Raw genomic sequence first — 25,450 nt, 5'->3', positions numbered from 1 at the left:
TGTTTTTGTATTCATTTACTCGGATAACAAGGTCTCTTTTGGTGCTCAATAACATATTTTCCTCAAACTGATAAACAAAATGAATAAAGGTGCTTTTCAGACAACATATCGTGTTGTGTATGAGCAGAGACAAACCTGTTAATATTATGAATCAGCAGTCAGTTTGGCTGTTAAGGGTCTAATATTAGAAAAAGTGATGGTACTTCTAGAGAGAAAATGGTGAACGAGTCCAAGTCCAACTAATCAGCATTTCTTCTTTCTAAAACTTTGTAATTGAAATCACACTCCTTCCTTTGAGACAGCAACAGCATGCCTGAGTAGTCACATACTGCACAAAAGACTAATGAACTAACTCACTCTCAGACTAATTTTCACATTGTTTCATCAGCAACACGTCGTATTAAACTAAGCTTATGGTTAATGTTGGGTATTTTATATGGCAATGCTTAAACTGCCCTCTGCTGGAGAACTACGGTAGCATGTTGGACGTGAGATGAGATTACATCTGAAAGTAAAATAATAACTTTAATGGATGTAGGCCTTACAGTAGAAATGACACCTCTGACCTCTGTTCATGTTACATGAGAATAAACCAAAATAACTTGTAGTTACCAAAGTACTGTGTGACTTAAGAAACTAAAAGTTAATGTGACTGACTATACTACTTCTACAATCAGACTATATATACAATAAACAAACTCAAAAAACAAACTAGATGATTTAAACACATTGAATCTCTGTTTAAATTTAATTTAAAAGAGTAAATCCTTAACATGTGCATAAACCATGTGTAAAGTGATTGCTTGTTTTTATGTCCTCACTCAGGTGTAGGTTACTTTTGAGGGAGCACATAGATAATTTGTAAAGTATATAAATTACAGCTATCGCTAATCGTATAGGCTAATACAATCAATGCATCAGATAAAAAATGTTACAGAAATATTTTTCTTGTTACAAGATAGCCCTCTTTTATGTCACAATTCACTCATTATAAACAAACCAACTTACTCCAATCAATCAATCAATCAATCAATCAATCAATCAATCAATCAATCAATCAATCAATCAATCAATCAAAAACATGTCAGTATAAGCTGTTACAGTGAGAAACAGGTAAAAAGAGAGAAAAACAAAACAAAAACATGGCACCTTGCAAAAACTCAAGGCCATGCCAGTGTTTTCAACCGCAGTAATACTTTTTTTATATACTATAATGACAAAACAACAGTCATCTCATGCTCACTGCTCAACAAATCTCAGACATATGAAATATAGCAAATTAGTAAATATATTGGTATAAAGGCATCTGAACTTAAAGGGGTACTATGTAGTTTTTGGAGAAGAAATTCACACTCAGAGTTTTAATATTTACAATTATAATGAGGCAATAATACAAACTCAGAATATTTTTAATATTTATTTCTTTCCATAACTGAATAAGCAAGCTAATCTCACTGTTTGAAGCTAGAAAGGTGGCAGGGTCCGCCACATATAAACAAAGTAAAACAGCATGAAACTGTGTTGTCCTTTAAGGTCAGTTTCAGTCATGGAGTTTGATTATTCAGTTTATTAAGGCATAAAAAAAATCAGTCAATAATCCTCTGATTAAAATTTCCTCCCCAACACTACGTAATGCACCTTTAACAGATCATTTTCTCTTCCTGTCTCGGTGGCAGTCCGTCGCAGCTGACCGACCTTCGTGTCACGTCACCACTTCCACCGCGCAACTCTCGCGAGATTGGCTTCCAGGAACTTCCACGTCAGTCTCCAGTGCCCTGTTCACTGAAGTCGCAACATTTGGACCCCGGATTGCAATTGTTCGCAACACATTTCTTTGATCTCATTGCGACAACACAGGGATAAAACATGGTAAGAGACATTTAACATAGTTTGGAGCATGTTGTGTGTCCGTACGCGTCATCCGGCTCGTTTTTAAAGGACGTAAGCAGTGTCAAATCATAATAATGCATCATTGTAAATAGCTTAGCGGCTAACTAGCTTGAGTTAGCACGGTAGCTTGAAGCTAACGACTTTTAACATCTCTAACCGTGTGTGTTTGTAAGATTAGTATGTGCTTATAGTTGTTTTTGGCCAGTTAACGAATGGTTTTGTTACAGGACATGTAAGTTTAGGATTATTTGAACCACCGGAATGAATTGGGCTCAATGTTAGCATGCTAACCTTTACTTTGGCTTTACTACCTGTTCTACTATTCCGGGTTTTGACACTGACGCGATAGTCAGTGTTTTTTTTTTTACCAAATCGCCATATGTTCACATGTAACGTGCACCATATTGAGAGTTTAAAACATAGACGAGACACTGATGCCCTCTGTCTTTTCAGCCTCTGAGGCTGGACATTAAGCGGAGGCTGACAGCCAGGTCGGACCGAGTGAAGAGTGTGGACCTTCACCCGACTGAGCCATGGATGCTGGCCAGTCTGTACAACGGCAGTGTCTGTGTGTGGAACCACGAGACACAGGTACAGATCAATGGTCCACCCATACAAAGATGCACTACACAATAAAGACTGATTGGTTAAAAAGTTCATGTTTGAATATGTTACTTTATGATAAAAGATTGAATTGACAGGCACGTAAAAGCAGTGATGATGCAGCAAGCCGTAACCAAATCATCACTGTTTTTTTTTTTCCCCCAGACTCTCGTCAAGACCTTTGAAGTGTGTGACCTCCCTGTCAGAGCCTCTAAGTTTGTGGCAAGGAAGAACTGGGTCATCACTGGAGCGGTGAGCTACACTGTCATCCATAACACCAACAGCTTTACAAACTAGTAGTATAAATAGAGTATGATCTTAATTTGGGCTGTTTTAAGTGCTATGTAGATACTTGGCCTTTTGTCTCATATTCAAACTATTTTTCTCCTGGCGCAGGATGACATGCAGATCCGTGTGTTCAACTACAACACCTTGGAGCGAGTCCACATGTTTGAGGCCCACTCTGACTACATCCGTTGCATCGCTGTCCATCCGACCCAGCCCTACATCCTCACCAGCAGTGGTATGCTAGTAAACTCGTGATATTTTGATTGGTGAACATACTAGACTTTTCACATTTATTTGTCACAAAACTCAAATGTGTTTTTATACTGGTGTCCTCAAATGCATGTGAACGGTTTCTGTTTCTGCGCAGATGACATGTTGATCAAACTGTGGGACTGGGAAAAGAAGTGGTCGTGCAGCCAGGTGTTTGAGGGTCACACTCACTATGTCATGCAGATTGTCATCAACCCCAAGGACAACAATCAGTTTGCCAGTGCCTCCCTGGACAGGACGATTAAGGTAGAGACAGCTTGCTTTGGCTGTTGTCACCTTTACAGCTGCTATTTTTATCTCATTATTGGAGTACTGTGGGGACACCCGGATCTCACTGCAGTACTGCAGCTTGTTTAATGACTACAGTTATTTTTAAATGTTTACCTCACACATATATATAATCTAAAGGTCTCCTGTTTCAGGTTTGGCAGCTAGGCTCTTCGTCTCCTAATTTCACTTTGGAGGGTCACGAGAAAGGAGTCAATTGTATTGACTACTACAGTGGAGGAGACAAGCCCTACCTCATCTCAGGGGCTGATGACCGACAAGTCAAGATCTGGGACTACCAGGTTAGACATTTTTCAGTTCATTTCCTTAAGGGAAAGGTGAGAGTAGGCCACAGAACACAACATGGAACTAACAAGCTGTTAAGCAGTGCACAGGCTAATTTAATGCTGAAAGATGGTCGCTTAGTTACATTATGTTTTTAGCCTACTCAAAAGAATGTATGTTTTCCTAACTGATCGGCTGCATCGTTTCTGTGAGGATCCATAAATGTTTCTAATGTCTTCCTCTGCGTGTTGTAGAATAAGACCTGTGTTCAGACTCTGGAGGGCCACGCCCAGAATGTCTCTTGTGTTAGCTTCCACCCGGAGCTGCCCATCATCATCACTGGATCAGAAGATGGTGAGCAGTAACCCAACTCATCCTTATATGTCCATACTATAGCATATCATTATTTATTATGGCTTCATGCAACGTTACCTCCTCCCTCTGTAGGTACGGTGCGGATCTGGCACTCAAGCACTTACCGCCTGGAGAGCACTCTGAACTATGGCATGGAGAGAGTGTGGTGCGTGTGCGGCCTCAGGGGCTCCAACAATGTGGCGCTGGGCTACGATGAAGGCAGCATCATTATCAAGGTGAGTGGAAGAAAGTGCAACATTTAAAAAAAATTTTTTATTAGAGTTCGAAAGTGACATTTGAAATTTGCAAGTATTTAGCTTTGCACAATATCCATAACTTCTTTCTCTTTCCATCTTTCTGCTTTGCTTTCCGTCCCTCTGCTGTGTAGGTGGGTCGGGAGGAGCCGGCCATGTCTATGGACACGAACGGAAAGATCATCTGGGCTAAACACAGTGAAATACAGCAAGCCAACCTGAAGGCCATGGGTGACGCTGAGATCAAGGACGGAGAGAGGCTGCCATTGGCTGTCAAAGACATGGGCAGCTGTGAGATTTACCCCCAAACCATCCAGCATAACCCGAATGGAAGGTATGCATACACTCAGCCCAGCTCCTCTGACTGTCTTCAGTAGCCAGATTAGAGATTAATTTACAATTTGATTTCTGTCACTCATTTTGGGCATTTTTGTGTGCACTAGGTTTGTTGTGGTGTGCGGAGATGGAGAGTATATCATCTATACTGCAATGGCTTTGAGGAACAAGAGCTTCGGCTCAGCTCAGGAGTTTGCCTGGGCACATGACTCATCTGAGTAAGTGTGACGTTTGTAATGGATGAGGTAATTCCCTACTCTATACCTCTGTATCAGAGCTGATATTTTATTAATGCACTCCTCTTTTTATAGATATGCCATCAGAGAAAGCAACAGTATCGTCAAAATCTTCAAAAATTTCAAAGAAAAGAAATCTTTTAAGCCTGACTTTGGAGCTGAAGGTAATGTGAACATTGTTCTATAGAAGACTTCTGATTTTGGAAGTGGAAAGTTCCCACTGTATTGCTCACTTGATGTGTTCCTCTTCCCTGCAGGGATTTATGGAGGTTTCTTGCTTGGGGTGAGGTCAGTGAATGGCCTGGCGTTTTATGACTGGGAGAACACAGAGCTGATCCGTCGCATCGAGATCCAGCCCAAACACGTAAGACTGGCTTACTTTTTCTTTTAGGTCCTGGTCTCCATATGACATAAATGTAGTTTCTGGCAACATTTATCAAATTATTTGCTTCTACATGTTCGGATTTTTGTGTAATTGTATGTAACAAAGTAGCTATGAATGTGGCTTGTGTTTCCTATCTTGATCTTTACCAGTGCCGCATATAAATAATTTATTAGACTCGTTGTTCTCCAGTAATTTTACTAACTCACTTATTTTCTCTATCTCATTCTCTCCTTTACCGTTTTCCCCTCTTGTTCATAATTTTCCCAGATCTTCTGGTCAGACTCTGGTGAACTGGTCTGCATCGCTACAGAGGAGTCCTTCTTCATTCTGCGTTATATGGCAGAAAAAGTAGCTGCCTCTCAAGAGAACAATGAAGGAGTGACTGAGGATGGTATTGAAGATGCCTTCGAGGTGGGTGTGTGAATATGGACGCCTCCACATCCCTTGTTAGGATGGCATTTTTATATTTAATCTTTTTACTTTCTATGCTAAAATGATAAAACACACATAAAACCAATATATTGATCTTAATGTGTGTTCATAGCATAGCTTCATCTTGAAGCTTTATATTTACAATGGAGGCGTGTTCTTCACTTAAAAACTATACCATACATGTCTCACCTTTGTGTCCTTGTTTCTTATGTCCAGGTCCAGGGAGAGATCCAGGAGATTGTGAAGACTGGACTGTGGGTGGGGGACTGCTTCATCTACACCAGCTCTGTGAACAGACTCAACTATTATGTAGGAGGAGAGATTGTCACTATTGCTCACCTGGACAGGTACACATACAGATGGTTTAACCTGAATTTAAGTGGCCATATTGTATTTATTTAGACTGTGAATGCTGTGTATATCTCCCAAGAAACTTGTAAACTTTAAGCTGAAAACAATAATACAGTGACCCTTTACTGTTGCATACAAGGTCTAGAAAAACAGCAGCTACGCTTTAAGAGTTTATTGGATTGCTCCCTTCCTTCCCTGCAGAACCATGTACCTGCTGGGCTACATACCAAAAGACGACCGTCTCTACCTGGGAGACAAGGAGCTCAACATCGTCAGCTACTCACTGCTGGTCTCCGTCCTGGAGTACCAGACTGCCGTAATGAGGAGGGACTTTCAAATGGCGGACAAGGTGCTGCCCACAATTCCTAAAGAGCAGCGGACCAGGGTGGCGCATTTCCTGGAGAAACAGGTAAGAAAATACAGTCGGAGTCGATTTCCTTTTTTATTTAACTGCAGTTTCTCAGTTTAAAAACAGAAAATATCCAGATGCAGTATTATTTGACTTGATACGAGGTTGGACTGGAAAGTGAAGTGTAAAGTTGCTCTGCCATCAGCAGAACTATATAATAAGGTTGTGCAGTGGCACCATCAGTAATACCATAATAACTGATGACATATTTATTTTTAAATGTCATTTTTGTGCTTGTAGCATGCTGATGGGTTTTATTTCTTTGTCTCTTCAGGGTTTCAAGCAGCAGGCCCTGGCTGTGTCCACAGACCCAGAGCACAGGTTTGAGCTGGCGTTGCAGCTGGGAGAGTTAAAGATCGCCTACCAGCTGGCTGTGGAGGCCGAGGTAAGAGCATACTAACTCTATGGCATATCACATCTTTCCCCCTCCTGAAAAAACACTGCCACACTTCTTCTTCTTCTGCCATTTCTAATATTTGTCATTCTAACCCCTGCAGTCGGAGCAGAAGTGGAAGCAGCTAGCAGAACTGGCTATCAGTAAGTGCCAATTCGGCCTGGCCCAGGAGTGCCTGCACCACGCCCAGGATTACGGCGGCCTGCTCCTCCTTGCCACAGCCTCTGGTAACGCCACTATGGTGGGCAAACTGGCCGAGGGAGCAGAGAGGGACGGCAAGAACAATGTGGCCTTCATGACCTACTTCCTGCAGGGGAAGTGAGTACCAGATATATGAGACTGAAAGGCGCTGACATTGGTAGACAGATTAGGGAATATATATGTATTGGTCACACTGAACACGTGGCAACATGTTTGACTGTTCTAAATATCATCTTTTCTCCACAGACTGGATCAGTGTCTGGAGCTTCTGATCAAGACAAACCGACTACCTGAAGCTGCCTTCCTGGCTCGCACTTACCTGCCCAGTCAGGTGTCCCGTGTGGTTAAACTGTGGAGGGAGAACCTGGCTAAGGTCAACCAGAAGGTCAGTTCTGTTTCAGGATTCTTAGGAGGTTTACCCTGCCTGTAAAAGTTTAGGACCAGAAGTTTTGCCTTTTAAAAAAGAGATTAAAGGAGTTTGGATGTTTGGATATCTGTTTATTTCTTCTTGAGCGTGACACATTGCTCTGAATCTTGCCTGCAGGCGGCCGAGTCCCTAGCAGACCCCACAGAGTATGAGAATCTGTTCCCCGGGCTGAAAGAAGCCTTCGCAGCTGAGCATTACCTCCGAGAGTCCTGCTTGGGCACCACCAGGCCTGCTACAGATTATCCTCTTGTCACGGTGAGTTTTAAATAGCCAAATAAGGTGGTCGTGTTCTGTGCAGACAATATTTCTGTAGTTGCATCTCAAGCCTGCCTCATGTATTTAAACAAACTCCAACATTTTTCAGCTCAATGAAGACAGGAATATTCTTGAGGAGGCTCAGGGGTATGAGCCCAAAGGAACCTTCATTCCTCTTGTGTCCAAGGTTCGTCTGCAGTCTCAGACATAATTGTAACCTGATTTTATACCAACAATTAGAGGAATCAATTCTCAGTAATGTTCAAGCTTTCTTTCATTCACGTTTTCTGGCAGACACAGGATAGTGAGGAGTCAGTGGCACCAACTTCTGTCACTGCAGCAGCTGTGACATCTGCAACACCTGAACCTGCTGCTCCTGCAGCAGTAGATGAAGAAGAAGAAGAGGAAGAGGAAGAGGAACTCCCTGAGATCTCACAAAAAGATAAGGTGGGCCTTGTCTTTATCCTTTGATTATAGTGTTTGTTCTCAAAAGGGACAGAACAATTTATAGGCTTGGCCGATTATCTACATCTGTAACCTTTTCATCTGATTCCAGAGAATAGTAAGTATTCTTGTAAAAAATACTCATTCTCCTTTGTGTGTGTCTTTGTGAAGGTTCTGGACGAGCTGGAGGTGGACCTGGACAACATGGAGTTGGACGACATCGACACCACAGACGTTAACCTCGACGACGATTTTCTAGATGACTGAGACATGTGTGACCACTCTGATCCCCAGCAGTCTTCAGAGCCTATTTAAAACAGAGAAAGAGACCAAACTCCCTTTTCCCCCTTTTTTTGTATTTGTACGTAAAAATATTATATTGTCCACCAACAGGAGTGACAGGATTACAGTAGATGATGATGGTGATGATGATGATGATGATGATATCACTAGACAGATCATGTCTATTTCAGACTCTCCATTTTGTACCCCATTTATTGATTGTTTCACTAACTGTCCATTGAGTGATATGTTATATTTACTCTTTGCTTTGTGTTGTCAAATCAGAATGCATTCAGTCCAATAAACTGCGGTTGCTGTACATATTCACATTTGACTTCAGAGTGTTGAATACTAGACGCTACAACATGGTTATACTAGTAACATAGTTTCAACATGTAACCTATGAGGCAAGCCTTTGATTAAAGTGGAATGAACCTTACGTGTTCCAGTTAACAAGGTATTAATTAGTAATTGTTGGCAATTATTGGTATTCAAGGACTAAGTACAGTCCTTGAGTAAATGAGCTGAGTTAGTGCCGGACCAATTGGTAAATGGACTTGTGTCTACTGATCGCTCAACGTGCTTTACGACACTTCTCACATTCACCCATTCACACACACATTCATACACTGATGGCAGAGGCTCCTGGTGCCAACCTGCTCATCAGGAGAAATTTGGGGTTCAGTGTCTTGCTCAAGGATACTTAGACATGCAGCCAGGAGAGCCGGGCAGTCGAACCAGCGACCTTCCAATTACTGGACGACCCGCTGTACCTCCTGACCTACGGCCGAAGGCTATTTTCTGAACGGGACCGCTTTCTGAATGGGGAGTATTTAACCTTTACCAAACCCACGAGACTTATTATGTGTCTAAATAAGGTTACTCGTCACTCATGAGGCCGAGTACATCACATCTATTGGCCTTGGTTGCCCTGGAGCCTGAGGCGGAGTTATCAGGACAGCTGCCCTGTCCAGTCAGTCTGATGAGACACAGAGGTGAACTCGCTCCGAAGGTCAACTGGTACCAGTTGTTTGGTTTGATTACAGTGCAAGTGCAAGGACATTCACTGTTAAAATGCAATTATTATGAAGTAAATCTCAAAGTAAAAGTAATGTACTGAATCCCATAAAACACACAGGACATCTAGACCAAATCCTACAAGGAATAAACCTGTTGATATTTCCCAGTGTATACTGGAAAACACTGTCAATCAATCAATCAGTCTTTATTTGTATAGCGCCAGAGAAGCTGTGGGAGAGAAGAGGAGGGGGGATACAGCAGCCACAGCGGTTATAACAGCTTTACTAACTGGGAAGTATAAAAATAATAGTAATAATAATAGTAATAATAATGATGATGAAGGTAGAAGTCAAGCAACACTGCAGCAGCAGGGCCGACCACCATCCATGGTTATCTCACATCATATGAGTTTTGTCCCTCGCGGCCCCCCGTCCTCTCCCCCAGGGGCCTCGGCCCGGGTGTGTGACCGCCCCTGTCGACTCATGCGCGGCTGCAGCAGGGCTCCTGTCCCGGGGAAGGCTGTCGCTCTCCTCCCCTCCTCTGGATGGCGCCCCTCCGAGGCAGGCTTGGACAATTTTTTTGTGCAGTTTCGTGTGCAACAAAGTCCCGAGCCTGGCAGCTAGCGAGAAAAGAAAACCGACCCTCTGGAGACTGTTTATCTCTGCTGCGCTTTCACACAGTTTTTCCACGTATTTCTCAGCTTTCAGCGGCGCATTGGAAGTTTAATACAAACGGGATTCAGTCTTCGGGCGCTTCGTGGAGGAGCAAGGTGCCTTTTTTTTAATAGAAAGGCAGGCGTCACATTAGCAGGCTGGCGTAGGGAAAGAGAGAACCAGGGCTACGCAGCGTGTCGGTCAGCCGGGGAGAGCCGGGAGGACCACGGCACGGCCGCCGCCGCCAGCGCCACGGGGAGTCGGGGGCCCGAGAGGGAGCCTGCTGCCAGGCCCTCGGCTTGATGCACCCTGCCTGCTTCGCCTCAGCCGCAGTCCGAGATGGGGGAGACCAAAATTATCTACCACCTCGACGACCAGGAGACGCCGTATCTGGTGAAACTGTCGGTGCCGGCGGACAAAGTCACTCTGGCGGACTTCAAAAACGTCCTCAAGAAGCCAAATTACAAATTCTTCTTCAAATCCATGGACGATGACTTCGGGTAACTGTTAAAGGGGTTCATTGTGTTCAACATCAGCACGACGCTTTTTCTCCACAGCTAGATTAACGCTAACTTAGCTAGGTGTTACCCCCCCCACCGCCCCGCCGCCTCCAGCTGGGTTGTCATCGGTTAACGTTACCTGGCAGCCGATCGTTAGCTAGCTGCCTCCATTGCGTTTCCTTTGTTAGCTGCTAGCCGCTGCTAGCCGCTGCTAGCTGGTCTGTTTAGCGTCCCGACCCCGTTTGTTTACATTGCCTGTGTGTGCGGCTAGCTTACGCGTCTTGACCAAGTTTGGTGTTTTAGTCAGTTTCGGGAACACTGACAGCCCCGCATCGCAATTTTAACTCATTTCAGATAAAGAAGAGACAGGGGGTAGTTAGTGATAACCGTGTTATTGGCGTTACTTCTGAAGCTAATGTATGGGATGTTTATGCTAACGGGCTAATGTCAGAATGTAAAGGGGCAGCTTGAGTGGGTCGGTTTCGGGCAGCAGGCCCCTGCTGTTGTTGTCTATTAGCCCGAGGAATGCAGAGTTGGACACAGGAATGCCCTGTTCATCACTCTGGCAGCTTTATGAGCGTGTCCTTTTGTGTTAAAACATGGCTGCAAAAGTAGAGGCTTTATGTCCCAGCAGACACATAGTTTTAAAAAAAGGAAGAAGAAGAAGAAGAAGAAGAAGGGGGGAAACATTGCAGCCAGGTTTCCTAAGTTGTTTTTGGCTTAACTCAAACTAGGGTGGGGCAACAACTTTTTTAACATTTGCAAGTGGGGAAGGCATGTTTTGAAAGGAGCCACAGCTATTCATGTTGTGAAGAGCTGAGCTGGAGCTTGTAAAGAAACCATAGAAACCTTTAGTCTGAGCTGTGGTATACGTTGAGCAACCTGTCAGACTGGCCTCCACACTTAGCCCAGACTCTCAGAGGATGTCTCATTAACCATCACTATTGATTTTTCCTCTGAAAGGTGCAGCTAATCTTATCATTGCCTCAGCAGTCTCAGGTTGGTTTTGTCCTCTGGACTGTTTGAGGAGGTGTTGTTGAGGTACCATCTGACACCTGATTCAGCAGACTGATGACGCAGTTTGTTATGAAACCCAGCTTTCCCTTTCAGCAGCCTGTGATGTAGAGACAGACATTAAGGATTTCTTATAATTATTTCCTGATCTAATTTATTCCCAACTCGCCCTCTTGTCACTGGGTCTCCAAGTCTGTGCTGGTGGCCTCTGACAGGCAGTGATGTTGGCTGCCCCAACAGTGATTTTCTGGGATTTTGCACAACAATGCTAAACTGTAAAATCTTGATTGACACATCTTGCACATTAAGCCAAATTCAACTAGTTCGAAATCTGCATCTAATTAGCATGCAGAAATGTTGCTTTTATTCTTTCTTGGGTTCCTTAAAGCAGCAAAATGTAACTTCCTGGAGAAAGACAGCCGATTGTTGAGTTTGAGCTCGGGTCGGACACCAACCTGGGGATGAGACTCAACAATCGGCTGTCTTTAAACATGATGTTTCTTGACTTCTGGTGAAAGCATCGGGGAGTATTTTTATCTTTGCAGAAAGGTTTTAGGGAATACATTTATTATGCATTAATCATCACTGACGTTCTCTGTGGTCAGTGTGTTACTCATCTTGCTGGAAATGTTTTTAAACTAATGTGCATCGGTTGTCCCAGTTTCAAGTGTCCGTCCTTGCTGATGGTACTATTGTCTATCTCCATTGCCTGTAAATGCAACCCCATGTTTTATTACCCTGAGAGTGCTTTTGTGTGTAAAGGTTTACTGAGACAGAGCTTTGTTCTCTTTACAGGGTGGTAAAGGAGGAAATATCTGACGACAACGCCAAGCTGCCCTGTTTTAATGGACGCGTGGTGTCATGGGTAGGTTCAAAACACATCCTGGAGTAATTTTCTCATTTGTTCATTTTTTTGTTCTTCTCTTGTCTCTGTTCACTGTATTCTTGTGGTCAAGTGGCTGTGTGGCAACTGCGTGCGTTCGTGTATAACAATGATTCCCATCTGTTGACTAGTGACCACAACCATACTCGCTCTCCAGGGAGAGGCCCTGTGCATCTGTGTGATAATGTCATCATCACATAATGATCCGAGCAGCAGCAGCACACACACACACACACGCATCTTGTTTTTTTTTAAGTACTTGTTCAGAGAAAGAGCTGCAATGGTTTTTAAGTAATTTCATACAAGTCCCCCACGCATGCTAGTCACCACACGCAGCACATGGGCCACGTACATGTACTTGCATGTAGTAAATCATTTTAACTCAATAACTCTGTCTCCACAACACAAGAGACATCTGGTGCCGGTGCTCAGCCTCCCTTCCTCTCTTGTAGACGTTGAAATTGAATTAAGAGCAAGTGAAATCACAGGATAGAGAGGAAAATACCACCTAACAAAGAGCCCCACTGCGTGTCATCTAACAAGAAGATTGAATCTCACAGGGTGGGGAGACTCAAGTTGAGAGAAAAAGAGTGCTCTGTGTCCTGATGCGAAAGGCCAAAGCATTAGGTTAATGTAGCGCAGCGTGGTTATGATTATAGGTTTTATTTCTGAGTCATCAACACAGTCTTATCGCTAGATGCGCGTGTACGTTCGCCAACGTGCTCGTCTTGATTTCCCTCTGTTGTGGTCATTTTCATTAGAGGTTTGGTTGGCTGTGGTTCAAAGCCAAGTCCTCTCTTTCTGTGTGTGTGTGTGTGTGAATTTGTTATCTCTCAGGGGGGCTGTTGAAAGGTTCCACGTACAATGAAACGTTATCTCTGTTACAGTGCGTCCATTTGTTTGTCTCCACCGCTCATCTGTTGTTTCAATGACCTGATTGATTGTCCTCTTGGGTCTGAGGGCCTGGCTCACTATCATCACATCACAACAGGCCCCCACCCTCAACTGGCATGTTATATTTTATCGTCAGCTGACAAACAGATTGTCTCTATCGCATTATTCTTTTTCAGTTTATGTTTGTGCACCTCAACCGTCCTGCTGTAAATACACTTCTCTCCTCTCTGTCAGCCGAAAATAAAGCAGAATAAACACAGTATAACAGTATAAACTGGATAAAGGGGTAAATAAAATGAGTAGTTGAGCCTGTGTTTATTATTCTGATATATAGATGCTTCTTTGACCTATTACAGCGCAGAATAGTTAAACTGCGCTCAAGGCACCACTTGTTTGCTTTCATTCAGAGTTTCTGTCTCACATATCGAATCACTCACACTGATAAACACATTAATCAGACATTTTTAGACACCCCTGTCACCCCAGAAACTGAACTGAGTCATTTTATTTGTTCGTGGTTTTTTCCTACATATACTGAATTTGCAGTAAAACGCCTGTCTGTCTGATTTGATATCATTTGATGGCTCCAGCTTCTCAAATGTGAGGATTTACTGTTTCTCCACAGTCCAGAAAACTGAACATCTTTGTCTTTTGGACTTGGAAAAAAAAACATTTGGAGATGTCACCATGGCCTCCTGAGCTTTTTTCACAATCAGCTGATGATTAATCAGTAAAGAAAGTCTATTAGTCCTACTTATGACTGTGTAATAAGTTAAAAGTCTAAGTGCATTATCCAAATTGCAAGAAGCTTTGACTTGTCTTTGATAAAAGCAAAATGTGTTACAAAATAGCTGACAGAGATTCAATTCAATTCAGTTCAAAAAACTTTATTTGTCCCCGGGGTGCAATTAAAGAAAGCTCATGTTCTCCAGATGTAACAAACATGTTTGTTGTGTACAGACCAACAAACATCACATCAGCTTGATCTTGGTAGATTTTTTGATGAACATGAATGAAATGAAATCCTTCCCAGTAAATCGCAATATCTGACAAAAACATTTTTTTGACCATATCGTGCAGCCCAAACCCTAGAAGAAATTGTGTGATGCTAAACTAAACATCAAAATGAACAGTCTTTGCCTGCTGTGTAAAAACTGATATTGAACATGATTCTTTGCATTGGACTCTTGTTCAGAAAGCTGTACTTCTGTACCGTTACAACACAGTACACTTGTTGAATTATAGCCCAGCTATAAACAGTTAACCAGGTGCAGGCTGCTAATAGTGGAGACCGTTTCTCACTGATTTCATGTTAGCTTTAAACCGGTTTTTGCACGCAAATCATGCAAGTACATGCTTCATATCTAATATGGACAACATCCAACATGCCGCAGAACTCGAGATCCATGGCAGAATGGGGAAAAAAATCTGAAATAAGCAGGACTAACTATTCAAAGGAATGTCCTCACAGTCAAAGGAAATAATGATGGAAATATAAACAGGCCTAATATTCTAATGTTACAATTCATATAATTTCCCCTGAAAACACAGTCATGGATGATTGGGTCCCACTTTTTCCCACACTTTGGTAACTTAGGCAACATGTCTGTTAGACAAATCACTACTCCTGGCACAAATCCATTATTTCACAACTCTTTGAATCCAAAGCTGCTTATGTTGAGCTTTATGCTCTCAGCAAAATATCAGTTAAAGACAGAACCGTTCCATTTAATCAGACATTGTCGTCCATAAATGCTGAGCAGCTTAAGGGAGTGACATTAAGATGGCATATACGACCCAGCCATTGACCACGGTGTAGTGTAAACACAGTAGTGCTCTGACGCGGGTCAGCTGCCGACTTGCTCCATGTCTTTCAAGTGTGTTCTTCCCTCTTGAGTGTTTGTCCGACCCTCTGACTGACCTGACTCTCTGTCTGTTGACAGTTGGTTTCTGGAGATGGGGCCAACACAGATGCAGTCTCGGTGGCAGATAGTTTAGAGGCGGCACCCCCTTTGGAGAGGACCGGGGGCATCGGAGACTCAAGACCACCTTCTTATCAGTCAGTCTTTGTGTTGTTTTTCTTTTAGAGTGCAACAGGGAGATTTTGTGAAATGTGTGAGAGAGATGCCATGCGTACTTGTGTTTGGCTCAGTGCATGCGTCCTGAATAAGTCCGTCTGTGTTTCCTAATAAGCTCAGTAACAGAGGAGACGGCAAATTGAATGAAAAAAAGTATGTCACCTTGTGACTGCCCAGGAGGAAACCATCCTGTAAATGAATTAGACATATATGTTGTCAAGTTGATTTCTTAGTCATTACCATTTTCTACATTTGTAATTGCAGTTTGTTTCCATCTGCAAGTAAAGCAAAGTGAAAAGTGTTTCAACACAGTTTGGAATGGGATTATAACAAGAAGCATTTCAAGTTAATGTGTGTTTTAGTGGCTGTAAAATTAACTTTGCCTTCATAATGATGCGGTGTAATGTGTAATCTCTTTTAAACACTAACTCTGGCTTCTGTTCACCGTCTCTGTCTGAAGTGGGAAGGCAGCGAGCGGTCGGGACAGTCTGGACAATGACACAGAGACCGGCTCCATGGTGTCGCAAAGGAGAGAGAGGGAGAGGCCGCGACGGAAACACACGAACGACCACGGTCAGAAAGATGTTTGCTACATAGTGTTTTTCACATCGTACTCTGTGTGTCAGTTATATCTCCATGATGTAATGTATCTGGTGCTTTACTCGGCTTTAATAAAGGCTGACCCTATGGTATAGGCACAGTGACTTTAGAGACTCACATCTCCATAACCCTATAAGCATGCAAGGCCTGTGCAGACGTTGGATAACTGGTTTGAGTAACTAGGAGGAAAGTTGCAGAAAAGCAACAGTATCCCACAGTGAGAATAACATGTAGGTGCTCTGCAGTCGTGAAGATGTATTGATCTTTATGACTAATGTAAATTGTGGTAAAGGTGTATGAACCCTGTCTGAGCTTTAATCTGTTTTAACAAAACGCAAAGATTTTCATGCACGTACATCATCCTGATCATGATGCTGTCTCACTGCAGGTGGAAGGCAGAACGGCTACTCGCGACCAATGGGACGTGGGGGCCCCGAATACGACAGCTGCTCGTCCTTCATGAGCAGCGAGCTGGAGTCTACGTCCTGCTTTGATTCAGAGGATGATGACGCAACCAGCAGGTCAGACATCATGTGTAGCTCCTCAGCTTGTTGTTCACAATGAGAACAGTCTTTTCTGTTTGAGGAATGCATCTGGAAATTCAGTTGAGGGGTCTTGGCAGAGATGAGTGCAACCTAATTGTCTGGTGGTTTTTGTGGTTACCCCACGGGTTCTCCTCCAGGAGCCGTATAAATATCTGCAACCCACTTAGAGACTGTGCTGTTCTCAGTCTTCAGGATCTCTCAGGATGTTTTTCCTGTTGATGCAACTTCTAACAAATCTGGATAAAAGTTTCATCAGTATGCGAGTTTCTCTCAGCAAAATAAAGAAATGGATTTTTGCCTCAGCCTCTGCATATTGGTTTCAGCCGATGCTTTATTATCAGTCAGATCACAACTTCCAGATGAAGTGGGTTTATAGTAGTTTTAGAAGCAGTTAAAGCTGGTCAAGCACCACTTTCATTATGGAAACAGTGTTTAAAGCACATTTTATTGGGTAGTTGACAGAAAGGCTTTAATTTGATGTTTAGACAAGTTACATTGTGGAAAATGGTTTCTGTTCCCGTCCTGGTGGTTTTTAAGCTTAATTCAGTTCCAAATGTTTTCCGATAACTACATTTACATTGTATAATTTCTTTATTTAATAGTGTAGCAATAAATGTTAGCTTATAAATTGCAGCCAGTCAATACGTCTGTATAATTTCTAAAAAAGGTTTGTTTTTCTTCTTTTCTTGTGTTCAGATTTAGCAGCTCCACCGAGCAGAGCTCCTCTCGTCTAATGAGACGACACCGCCGCCGCCGCCGGAAACCTAAGGCCTCCAATATGGACCGGGTGAGACCACGCACACTTTAGACGCACAGGACTGCAAACCAGCACCGGACTTGTCAATTAAAGTCGTATTCCACTTTATGACTCTTAATTCTTCTTCTTCTTCTCATATTTCCTTTCTTTTCTTCCCAGTCTTCATCATTCAGCAGCATCACAGACTCCACCATGTCTCTCAACATCATCACTGTCACTCTGAACATGGGTAAGTGGCTTTGTCACGTGGACGTTTAGATTTGTTGGGACAAGTACAGCCAGCTTTTTCTCTGCGTAAAGTCTCCTTTTACAGCCACACACTGGGCCTAAATTGAAAAATTCCTTTCACAAGATAGGAAAATATGCATGTAACTAATTTGTTCCATATTGATGCAGGTCAAGATTATTATTATTATTATTATTATTATTTTTTTGTCTTTACTTTCATCAGTGCTGCTTCACTTCACTCTTGGGTACACATTGTTTGTTCCTTTTCACAGAGAAGTACAATTTCTTGGGTATCAGCATTGTGGGTCAGAGTAATGAGAGAGGAGATGGAGGAATCTACATCGGCTCTATCATGAAGGGAGGAGCTGTGGCTGCAGATGGACGGATAGAGCCCGGGGACATGCTGTTGCAGGTGTGTGTCTGTATGTGTGTGAAAGACAGAGAAAGAGAGATGCACACAGAGAAAGAAAAATGTGTGTTTGTGCATACCTGGGACTTGGACCAGGAAAGTCTGTGTGTGTTTGGTTTTAGTGCCAGCACCTGCAGTGAAGTAAAAGTAGTTAGTAATGTGAAACCAGTCACAGGATTTTGATTCAGATCTCCATGTGTAAAGGATTAAAAAAAAAAAACATCTTTCTTAACTGAGATCAATGCAATTAGTGCACATGGCAGTGACTCATTACACAGCAAGTAATTTAATATTTTCCAAACTGTTGTCCTGCAGCCTGTTTTTTCCCTTATTCTCATTCCCACTTTTTCTATGTGATCTAACTCGTATTGTAAAATAATGTACAAGTGTCCGCCAGCTGAATCCAATGATTCTTTCAATTTTCATTAATTGTCAAAAACCCACATCCAGTTTTTTCACATGGCACGCCATGTTGAGCAGTCCCAGTAATGACTTTGCGTAGGGGAGGTTTATTGTAATAAGTGAAAGTGTTTATTCCTATAGCAGTTTGTTTTTTTGATTTTTCTCTTTCTTTCATTTTATCCCTGCAGGTGAACGACATAAACTTCGAGAACATGAGCAATGACGATGCAGTTCGAGTACTGAGGGACATAGTGCACAAGCCAGGGTACAGTACATGCATTTTCTTTAGAGGTGCAATATGTAAGAATTTTAGTTTAAAACATTAAAGCAATTAACTGAAGTTGTCAACACAATATGGTGAAATATCAGTTTTGACATTATGTTGATGTGTTGCAGAGATATCTATTGAAGTTAACATGCTAACAAGCTGCCCGCAGCCAGTTTATACCTCAAGAGGTGATAGTTTGATAGTAAACAACAGCTTCTGGTGCTCTGAGCAATGAGTCAGCTAGCAGCAGTTAGCAGTGACTCTGGCGATACGTTGCCCCCCTTTTAATTTGGTCTATGAATTCGACAGGTGGCCAGTTCCTACATGTTGTACCATTAGCAGCAATACATTAAAATAGTCTTGAATAAAACAAAAGCAAAAAACAAGCACATGACTTAATCCAATGTTGAATCTATTCTTTGTCTCTTTGTTTGTCACCAGCCCCATTACTCTGACTGTGGCCAAGTGCTGGGACCCGAACCCTCGGAGCTGCTTCGCTCTGCCAAGGAGTGAGTGTTTCTTTCTCCTGTTCCCTTTGCTCCTTTTCATTTCAATAACATTCATACCTGCAAATACATGCAAAGCCATCTCTTTTGGTGTGCTGCACAGGTAAGATCACCAACCTTTACTGCGTTCCCTGCATTTGATTCAACAGGTGAGCCAATCCGGCCCATTGACCCAGCCGCGTGGGTGTCCCACACGGCGGCCATGACCGGGGTATACCCTGCATACGGCATGAGCCCCTCCATGAGCACCGTCACTTCCACCAGCTCCTCCATCAGCAGCTCTATCCCCGAGACTGAACGTGAGTCACAGCACCCCCTGCAGCTGCCTGTTTAATTCAAAACGAGTTACATTGGATCTTAGTCACAGTTTTCCATTCACTTTGGTCTTTATAAGGATTTCTCATGTTTCCTCTTGCAGTGTGTTTCTTTGTTGTGCAGTCTCTCTTTTGTTTAAGTTTTACAGCATTTACAGTGTTTTCCGTTGGCTTTTTGATAACCTACTTGTTAAAGAACTTAGATTTATGTGACCGTTCACTATTATGATATGAGGCATAAAGTCCTCCAGGATTTTAGATGCTTCAGCATTCATTTTTTACTACAACATTCAGCTCTCATTTTGGATCTCCCACCTCCTGACCTCCAAAACTGCAGTAAAATATGTATCTTCCTCAGATGTGTTAGTAAATTTCAGAGTTACTGTTGATCGCTGTGGCCCTGCCCTTTCTCTGCATTCCTGCGACCGCGCTCTGTTCCAGCATTTACTGAGTTCAGCCTCACAGCGTCCATCTGCTGTCAAAACTAAGCCATAACTCACAACGCCCATCTTCCCTGTAATCTTTGGAAACGACAGTGATGTTTTTTCCTTCTGGAGAAAAGTTTTTCCGTTCCTGACACACTTTTGTGAACATATTGACACGATTCACATTTTTGTAGATTTTTTTTCTCTCAGACAGAACATAAATTTCATGCAGTCATTTTAACACCGTTGCACCTTGCAGGTCTGGTTACAATTTATGGTTTAACAGTGCATTTTTTAAAAATAATCTTTGGATAACGAGCCAACAACAAATGTTCAGTTGGTGCCTGGAAGTCTGAGCAATAGCTTGTTTTATACATGGAGAAATCTGTCGTGGACAAGATGAGTGCAACAGTTTCTCCACTGAAAATGGCCTCAGTAGTGCTGTACATAATGCAAAGTGGCCACCTCAAAGGTTGAGTTTTGCATAAAGAGTGTAGTTAATGTGCACAGCTGCAACAACCTGCACTGCACTGAAACATTAAAAGGAAGTCAGGTTTATGTGAGAGAGGAAAAATGCTGGTGGGTTTGTGAATTCTAGAAACATTTAAATGAGAAGTTTGAAAAGTGATTTCTCAAATATTAGTTTTAAATTGTTTTTAACCTTAGGATTTTGAAAATCTAATAAATAATCACAGAATATCAAACTGTCACATGTATAATATTCTAAAGAGAAGATTTCCATACCCTTTGTGATGGGGGATAGTCACAAGGCTCCCTGGGGAAATAAAATAAAAGAAATCACTGATTGAAGAGGAGATATATTAGGCAGACTGAGAGAAAGTATGAACACCAAAAGGAAAATTCAAACGCATTATAAAAACATCTTATCAGCTGGAATGTCGTGAAACTTCTTGAAATTATATGTTATGATATAATACGGTTTGAGGGAGGACATTTTATGTTATTATGATCTGGTTTTTATTGGGGTTTTATCAAGACCAGCTCAGTTGTTGTCCAACTCAAACAAAGATGCAGCCTTATCCAGTCTGATTCATGATGGAGAAAGAACAGGGGTCGAATTACAGTCCAGACCACAGGAAACCAAATATTATTTGAGGGTTAGGGTTAGGGTCAGAGTTGTCTTGATAGGATAATAGCCGACAGATATGCTGTAAGTTTGTCGGAAACCAAACAAATGTCCCACAACATTTTGATAATTTTGTGAGATAATTTATATCGTCCCCACAACCGGATCAGTGGTGTTAAACATAAAAACCCAAACTACTTCATCGTTGAAATGAATGTGTTGTTCAGCTCCTGAGATAACGTGTGTGCATGTCCTCTGATCGTTCACAGGATTCGATGACTTCCACCTCTCCATTCACAGCGACATGGCAACAGTCGCTAAGGCCATGGCCTGCCCAGAGTCAGGTCTGGAGGTGCGGGACAGGATGTGGCTCAAGATAACCATCGCTAACGCCTTTATCGGTATGTCTTTGAAAGCACAGGGCATGGTCCAGCATTTGTTATTTCCTTCATCAGCATGCACACACAGCTGTATTCTTCATTTGTAGACTACTGTGCCGAGTGATGTGGCTGAAGTGATGCCTTGAAGCCTCGTGTATCATTTCAGAGGTTTTAATTGTTTGGTTAAATTACTTTTCATCAAGAAGAATTATAATCATCCTTATAATCTATTAATATCATTTTTCCTTTATTGATCCAAGCTGCACATCTTTGCAGTTGTATTTGCTTTGTTTTATTGTTGATTTATTGATGACTGAACAGTAAAATAAGCTGTGAACAGATACATGTCTCATAAATATAAATTAATGAAATTATCATGCAGTAATGATCAATGTGATGAGCAAGCATGGCTCGTTCAGGACCTGAGATGTCTTTGTCTTTGTGTCCTCAGGTTCTGACGTGGTGGACTGGCTCTTCCATCATGTGGAGGGGTTCTCAGACCGCAGAGAAGCCCGTAAATACGCCAGCAACCTGCTGAAGGCCGGCTACATCCGACACACTGTCAACAAGATCACCTTCTCTGAACAGTGCTACTATATCTTTGGAGACCTCTGCGGCAGTAAGTGGACGCCCAGCTACTCTTTGGTTAGCTTAGATCTGCAGAGTGTGTATAGTTGTGTCTGTATCTGTGGTCAGCAGGACAAACTTTACACATTTTAAGTTTTCTTCAAGTGAGGTGTCTTAATAATTTATTTTCTTCTGTTTCCCACAGACATGACCCACCTGTCTCTCCATGACCATGATGGTTCCAGTGGGGGCGCTTCAGATCAGGACACTCTCCCCCCTCTGCCCCATCCTGGAGCAGCCCCCTGGCCCATGGCCCTGCCCTACCAGTTCCCCATTCCACACCCATATGACCTGCCGCAGCCCTTCCATGGTGGACCAGGTGCCGGCAGTGCAGGAAGCCAGCACAGCGGTGAGTGTAGTTAGAATGCACTGTATGTGTTCGAGGAAATAATAGTGCTGCCACATTAATATTATATATTGTAATATTCATCTATACTCGTCTATTTGTAATAAGTTTAGTATGCTCTTTTCAAAGCAGTGGTGAGCTTGAATTCATGTCACTAACAGCAGATTTTGGTGATAAGGTTTACCTAAAAAAGCAGCAAATTGTCCATTAAGACTTCTCCAGTGGCTGCAGATTCATTTTCCCCTCTACCCATTTGTAAGCTGTAAATACTACGTTGCACTGAATGTTGCAAACACTTAGTTTTCCCCAAAACACATCTAAAATACGGTACTTGGCTCCAGAGCGAACTTTAAGGCAACACAGACACGCTAAATGGTTGTCACAATTGGGGCTGAATGATTTAGGAAAAAAATCTAATTGCGATTTTTCTGAACGATATTGCGATTTTATTTGCGCAGTCAAGCTTCAGTTCAGTATTCACTCTGTAATAGATTTTAAACTTTTGATGGAGCATTAACATATTAATATACCATCAAAATATGAACTGATCTATATTCTGATGAAACAAACTACTCTGCAAAACTGCTCTGATGGAGCAAACTACAAACCTTTAACATGCACTTTTCAAGCCTATGGAGACAAATACTATGGCTGGCGTGTAACTTTGCACAGAGGGATGTAAAGGAATCCTCCTTACATTTTCTGTGTTTCACATCTTGTTTGCTGTTTCACCCTGAGCCAGACGAGAATATCAACACATTTCTTATCTCCACACTTTCTCTACAGTTGTGGTCCAGTGCATGTTTAAAATTGGCTTACTTCAAAGAGCTGAGGGAAACAGTTGAGCTCTGTCAAAAATGTAAAAAATATTCCAAAGCTGCTTTATTTACATGGTTTGTTTGTATATTTAATGTGTAGAAATAGAAAAGCAGACTTTGTGGTTTTAGGAGCAGTTTGCTTACGCAATGGAGATATTTACTGAGCAGGAACAGCTGGGCCCACTGACTGCACAACATATCTCAACATGCTGTCTTCATTTTGGAGTTGCTCACTACCACTGAATGTATTTCTGTATGGTTTACTAGGTTACAAGATACAACATGAGTTCTGGAGTTGTTACAGTTAGTCCAAGACCTACCAGTCCAAACGATGCAGAGGGATAAAATCTATCTTTTCATTTGTCTGTGGCTGTGATGAAACTAGCCTGCTTCTCAAAATGTTATAATGTTCCCTTCAGCACAGAAACCGCTATGGTTTTAAATTGATCAGTCTGAAGAATTTGCCTCTAAAGCAAGCAGGTTGTTTGTGGTAATAAAATGAAAACATGTAATTGCCTTCGGTAATGGGTATGCCGTCTTGCCTGTGAAATGCAGTGAATGCTCAGTGACCACGTCTGCATTAGTCATGCAGCTCTCCTGAGAGTCTCCCACAAACTGGGTCACTTCACTAACGCTCATGTTGGAGCGAGTGGCTCATATAGCTCACTCACATTTATTAAAACAAAACAAAAAAACTAATGCGTTTCTATATTACACTCAGATAATAATCGTCTTCTCTTCTACTGTGTCTGCAGGAAGCAGCGGCTCGAACTGCAGTAAGAACGAGGGTCGGAAGTCTGGCGGCAGCGGCAGTGAAACTGAGATCAGGAGCCACCGAGCTCCTAGCGAGCGCTCTGTGGCTCCCCCAAGTGAGCGAAGCGTCCGCAGCTCTCTCAGCCACCGCAGTGCCACCTCCCACTCAATAGCATACGGTGCCGGCCTCGTCTACGGCCCCCCCGGCCTGCCGCCCCAGCCCCCACATCTGTCTACAGCTGCACCTGGCGCCCCACCAGGCAGAGAGCTCTCCTCTGTGCCCCCTGAGCTCACTGCCTCGCGCCAGTCTCTGCGCTTAGCGGTGGGCAATGCCGGAGAGTTCTTTGTTGATGTGATGTAACGAAGGTTGTAGGCCGATAACAAAAAGTAGCAGAACGGGCTTTCTCGTGTCAATGTGAGGCTGAGAAGGACAGCGAGACGGGACAGGAAGGAGGGAAGACTGCAAAAGCTGTAACCCAAGACTCCACTCTTCCTAAAAGCAAACATGGAAGCAACCCCCTGTTGTGTATGCAGAGAGAAATGTTCCTCCTCTTCTGTGCTTTTTCTTCCTAGTAGTAGCGGCCATACTTTCTTCAGTGAAGAAACCCCCCCCACCCCCACTCGCTCCAGATGGAACCAAAGCGCCTCTCTCAGTTTCCGCTCCTCGGTGGGGAAGAGTTTGCGTGAGGACAAAAGAGCAAGAGAAGGGAGGGAGGCAGTGGAAACGGACAGCTGAGAAAGATGACTCAGCGCTTTTCTACATGGATGTTTTTCATTTGTTCTTCTCTTTCACTCTTCCCCTCCTCTCTGCCTTCCTTATCTCACATTCTCTGTCCTCCCCCACCCCCGTTCACGTCTGAACCGAGAGAAAGAAGCCTCTTCCCTCCGTCTGTTCTTTCAATCCCCCCTCTGCCTGACCTCTAACGAGAGAAAAAAAAAAAATCCCTGACAGAAAGCTGAAATGAACACTAACTGTTAAGCTTATTCAGACTTTTTTTTAAATGTTTGCTTGACTTAAGAGAGAAAGAAATGGACAAATTTGTATGTAGTGCAAGAGAATCGCAGTCCTTCTTACTGTAAGAATGCATTTGTTTTATTATATACGTAGTTGGTCACAACTAGTTTTCATTTTTCAACGCTAAACATGAGCATCCAGCTTCAAGAGTCATTTTTACACTACACAGCTGCATTTTCATCCGTTTAACCAGAGCATTTTCAGACTCTGTGTTGTGATAATGTATAGTGGAAAAAAAAATTTCTTACCATGTCTTTCACACCTTTTAATCAAGGAAAAAAATGTCTTTTTATTTATAAATATAGTTTTATGACTTAACACTGCTTTGTGTTGTGTTTATTTGAGTGTGTGCACATGTTTGTGAAGCAGAAATTTGCCTAGTGTGTGTGTGTGTGCGTGTGTGTTTTTTCCACGGTACCTGAGGTCATATTTGCATTTAAAGGCAGTGGTTTCCAGACTGTCCAACATCAGGAATGTGAAGGTTTGGCAATCTGGTGCACAGATGTGTGTGTGTGGGCTGTGGGTGTGTGCAGGAGATCAGCCTGTGTACATTTTAAGTTTGTAG

The 25,450-nt window shown here is 42.6% G+C and overlaps 2 protein-coding genes across 2 annotated transcripts; both read left to right on the top strand.

Annotated features, from left to right (window-relative positions):
* The first annotated feature begins 1,747 nt into the window (after positions 1-1,747).
* copb2 (COPI coat complex subunit beta 2) lies at positions 1,748-8,690 on the top strand. Its single transcript, XM_073491041.1, has 22 exons — positions 1,748-1,869; positions 2,344-2,481; positions 2,659-2,745; positions 2,890-3,016; positions 3,149-3,297; positions 3,474-3,620; positions 3,858-3,957; positions 4,051-4,193; positions 4,346-4,545; positions 4,655-4,765; positions 4,859-4,947; positions 5,041-5,147; positions 5,436-5,579; positions 5,817-5,947; positions 6,153-6,360; positions 6,635-6,745; positions 6,858-7,072; positions 7,202-7,340; positions 7,500-7,637; positions 7,747-7,824; positions 7,932-8,084; positions 8,253-8,690. Exons 1-22 carry the CDS (start codon positions 1,867-1,869, stop codon positions 8,346-8,348), a joined length of 2,814 nt encoding a protein of 937 aa, XP_073347142.1. The 5' UTR covers positions 1,748-1,866; the 3' UTR covers positions 8,349-8,690.
* A 1,236-nt stretch (positions 8,691-9,926) lies between these two features.
* Positions 9,927-25,203, top strand: LOC141016567 (segment polarity protein dishevelled homolog DVL-3-like). Its single transcript, XM_073491016.1, has 15 exons — positions 9,927-10,536; positions 12,346-12,415; positions 15,271-15,386; positions 15,866-15,978; positions 16,394-16,526; positions 17,247-17,337; positions 17,467-17,536; positions 17,808-17,947; positions 18,535-18,611; positions 19,056-19,123; positions 19,270-19,419; positions 21,216-21,347; positions 21,778-21,945; positions 22,099-22,302; positions 23,873-25,203. Exons 1-15 carry the CDS (start codon positions 10,376-10,378, stop codon positions 24,229-24,231), a joined length of 2,052 nt encoding a protein of 683 aa, XP_073347117.1. The 5' UTR covers positions 9,927-10,375; the 3' UTR covers positions 24,232-25,203.
* Positions 25,204-25,450: the final 247 nt, after the last annotated feature.

The sequence above is a fragment of the Pagrus major genome, chromosome 21, assembly GCF_040436345.1.
Source record: "Pagrus major chromosome 21, Pma_NU_1.0".
NCBI lineage: Eukaryota > Metazoa > Chordata > Actinopteri > Spariformes > Sparidae > Pagrus > Pagrus major.
Note: the sequence above shows the minus strand (reverse complement) of the source record. Positions and strands in the feature narration are given on the sequence as shown.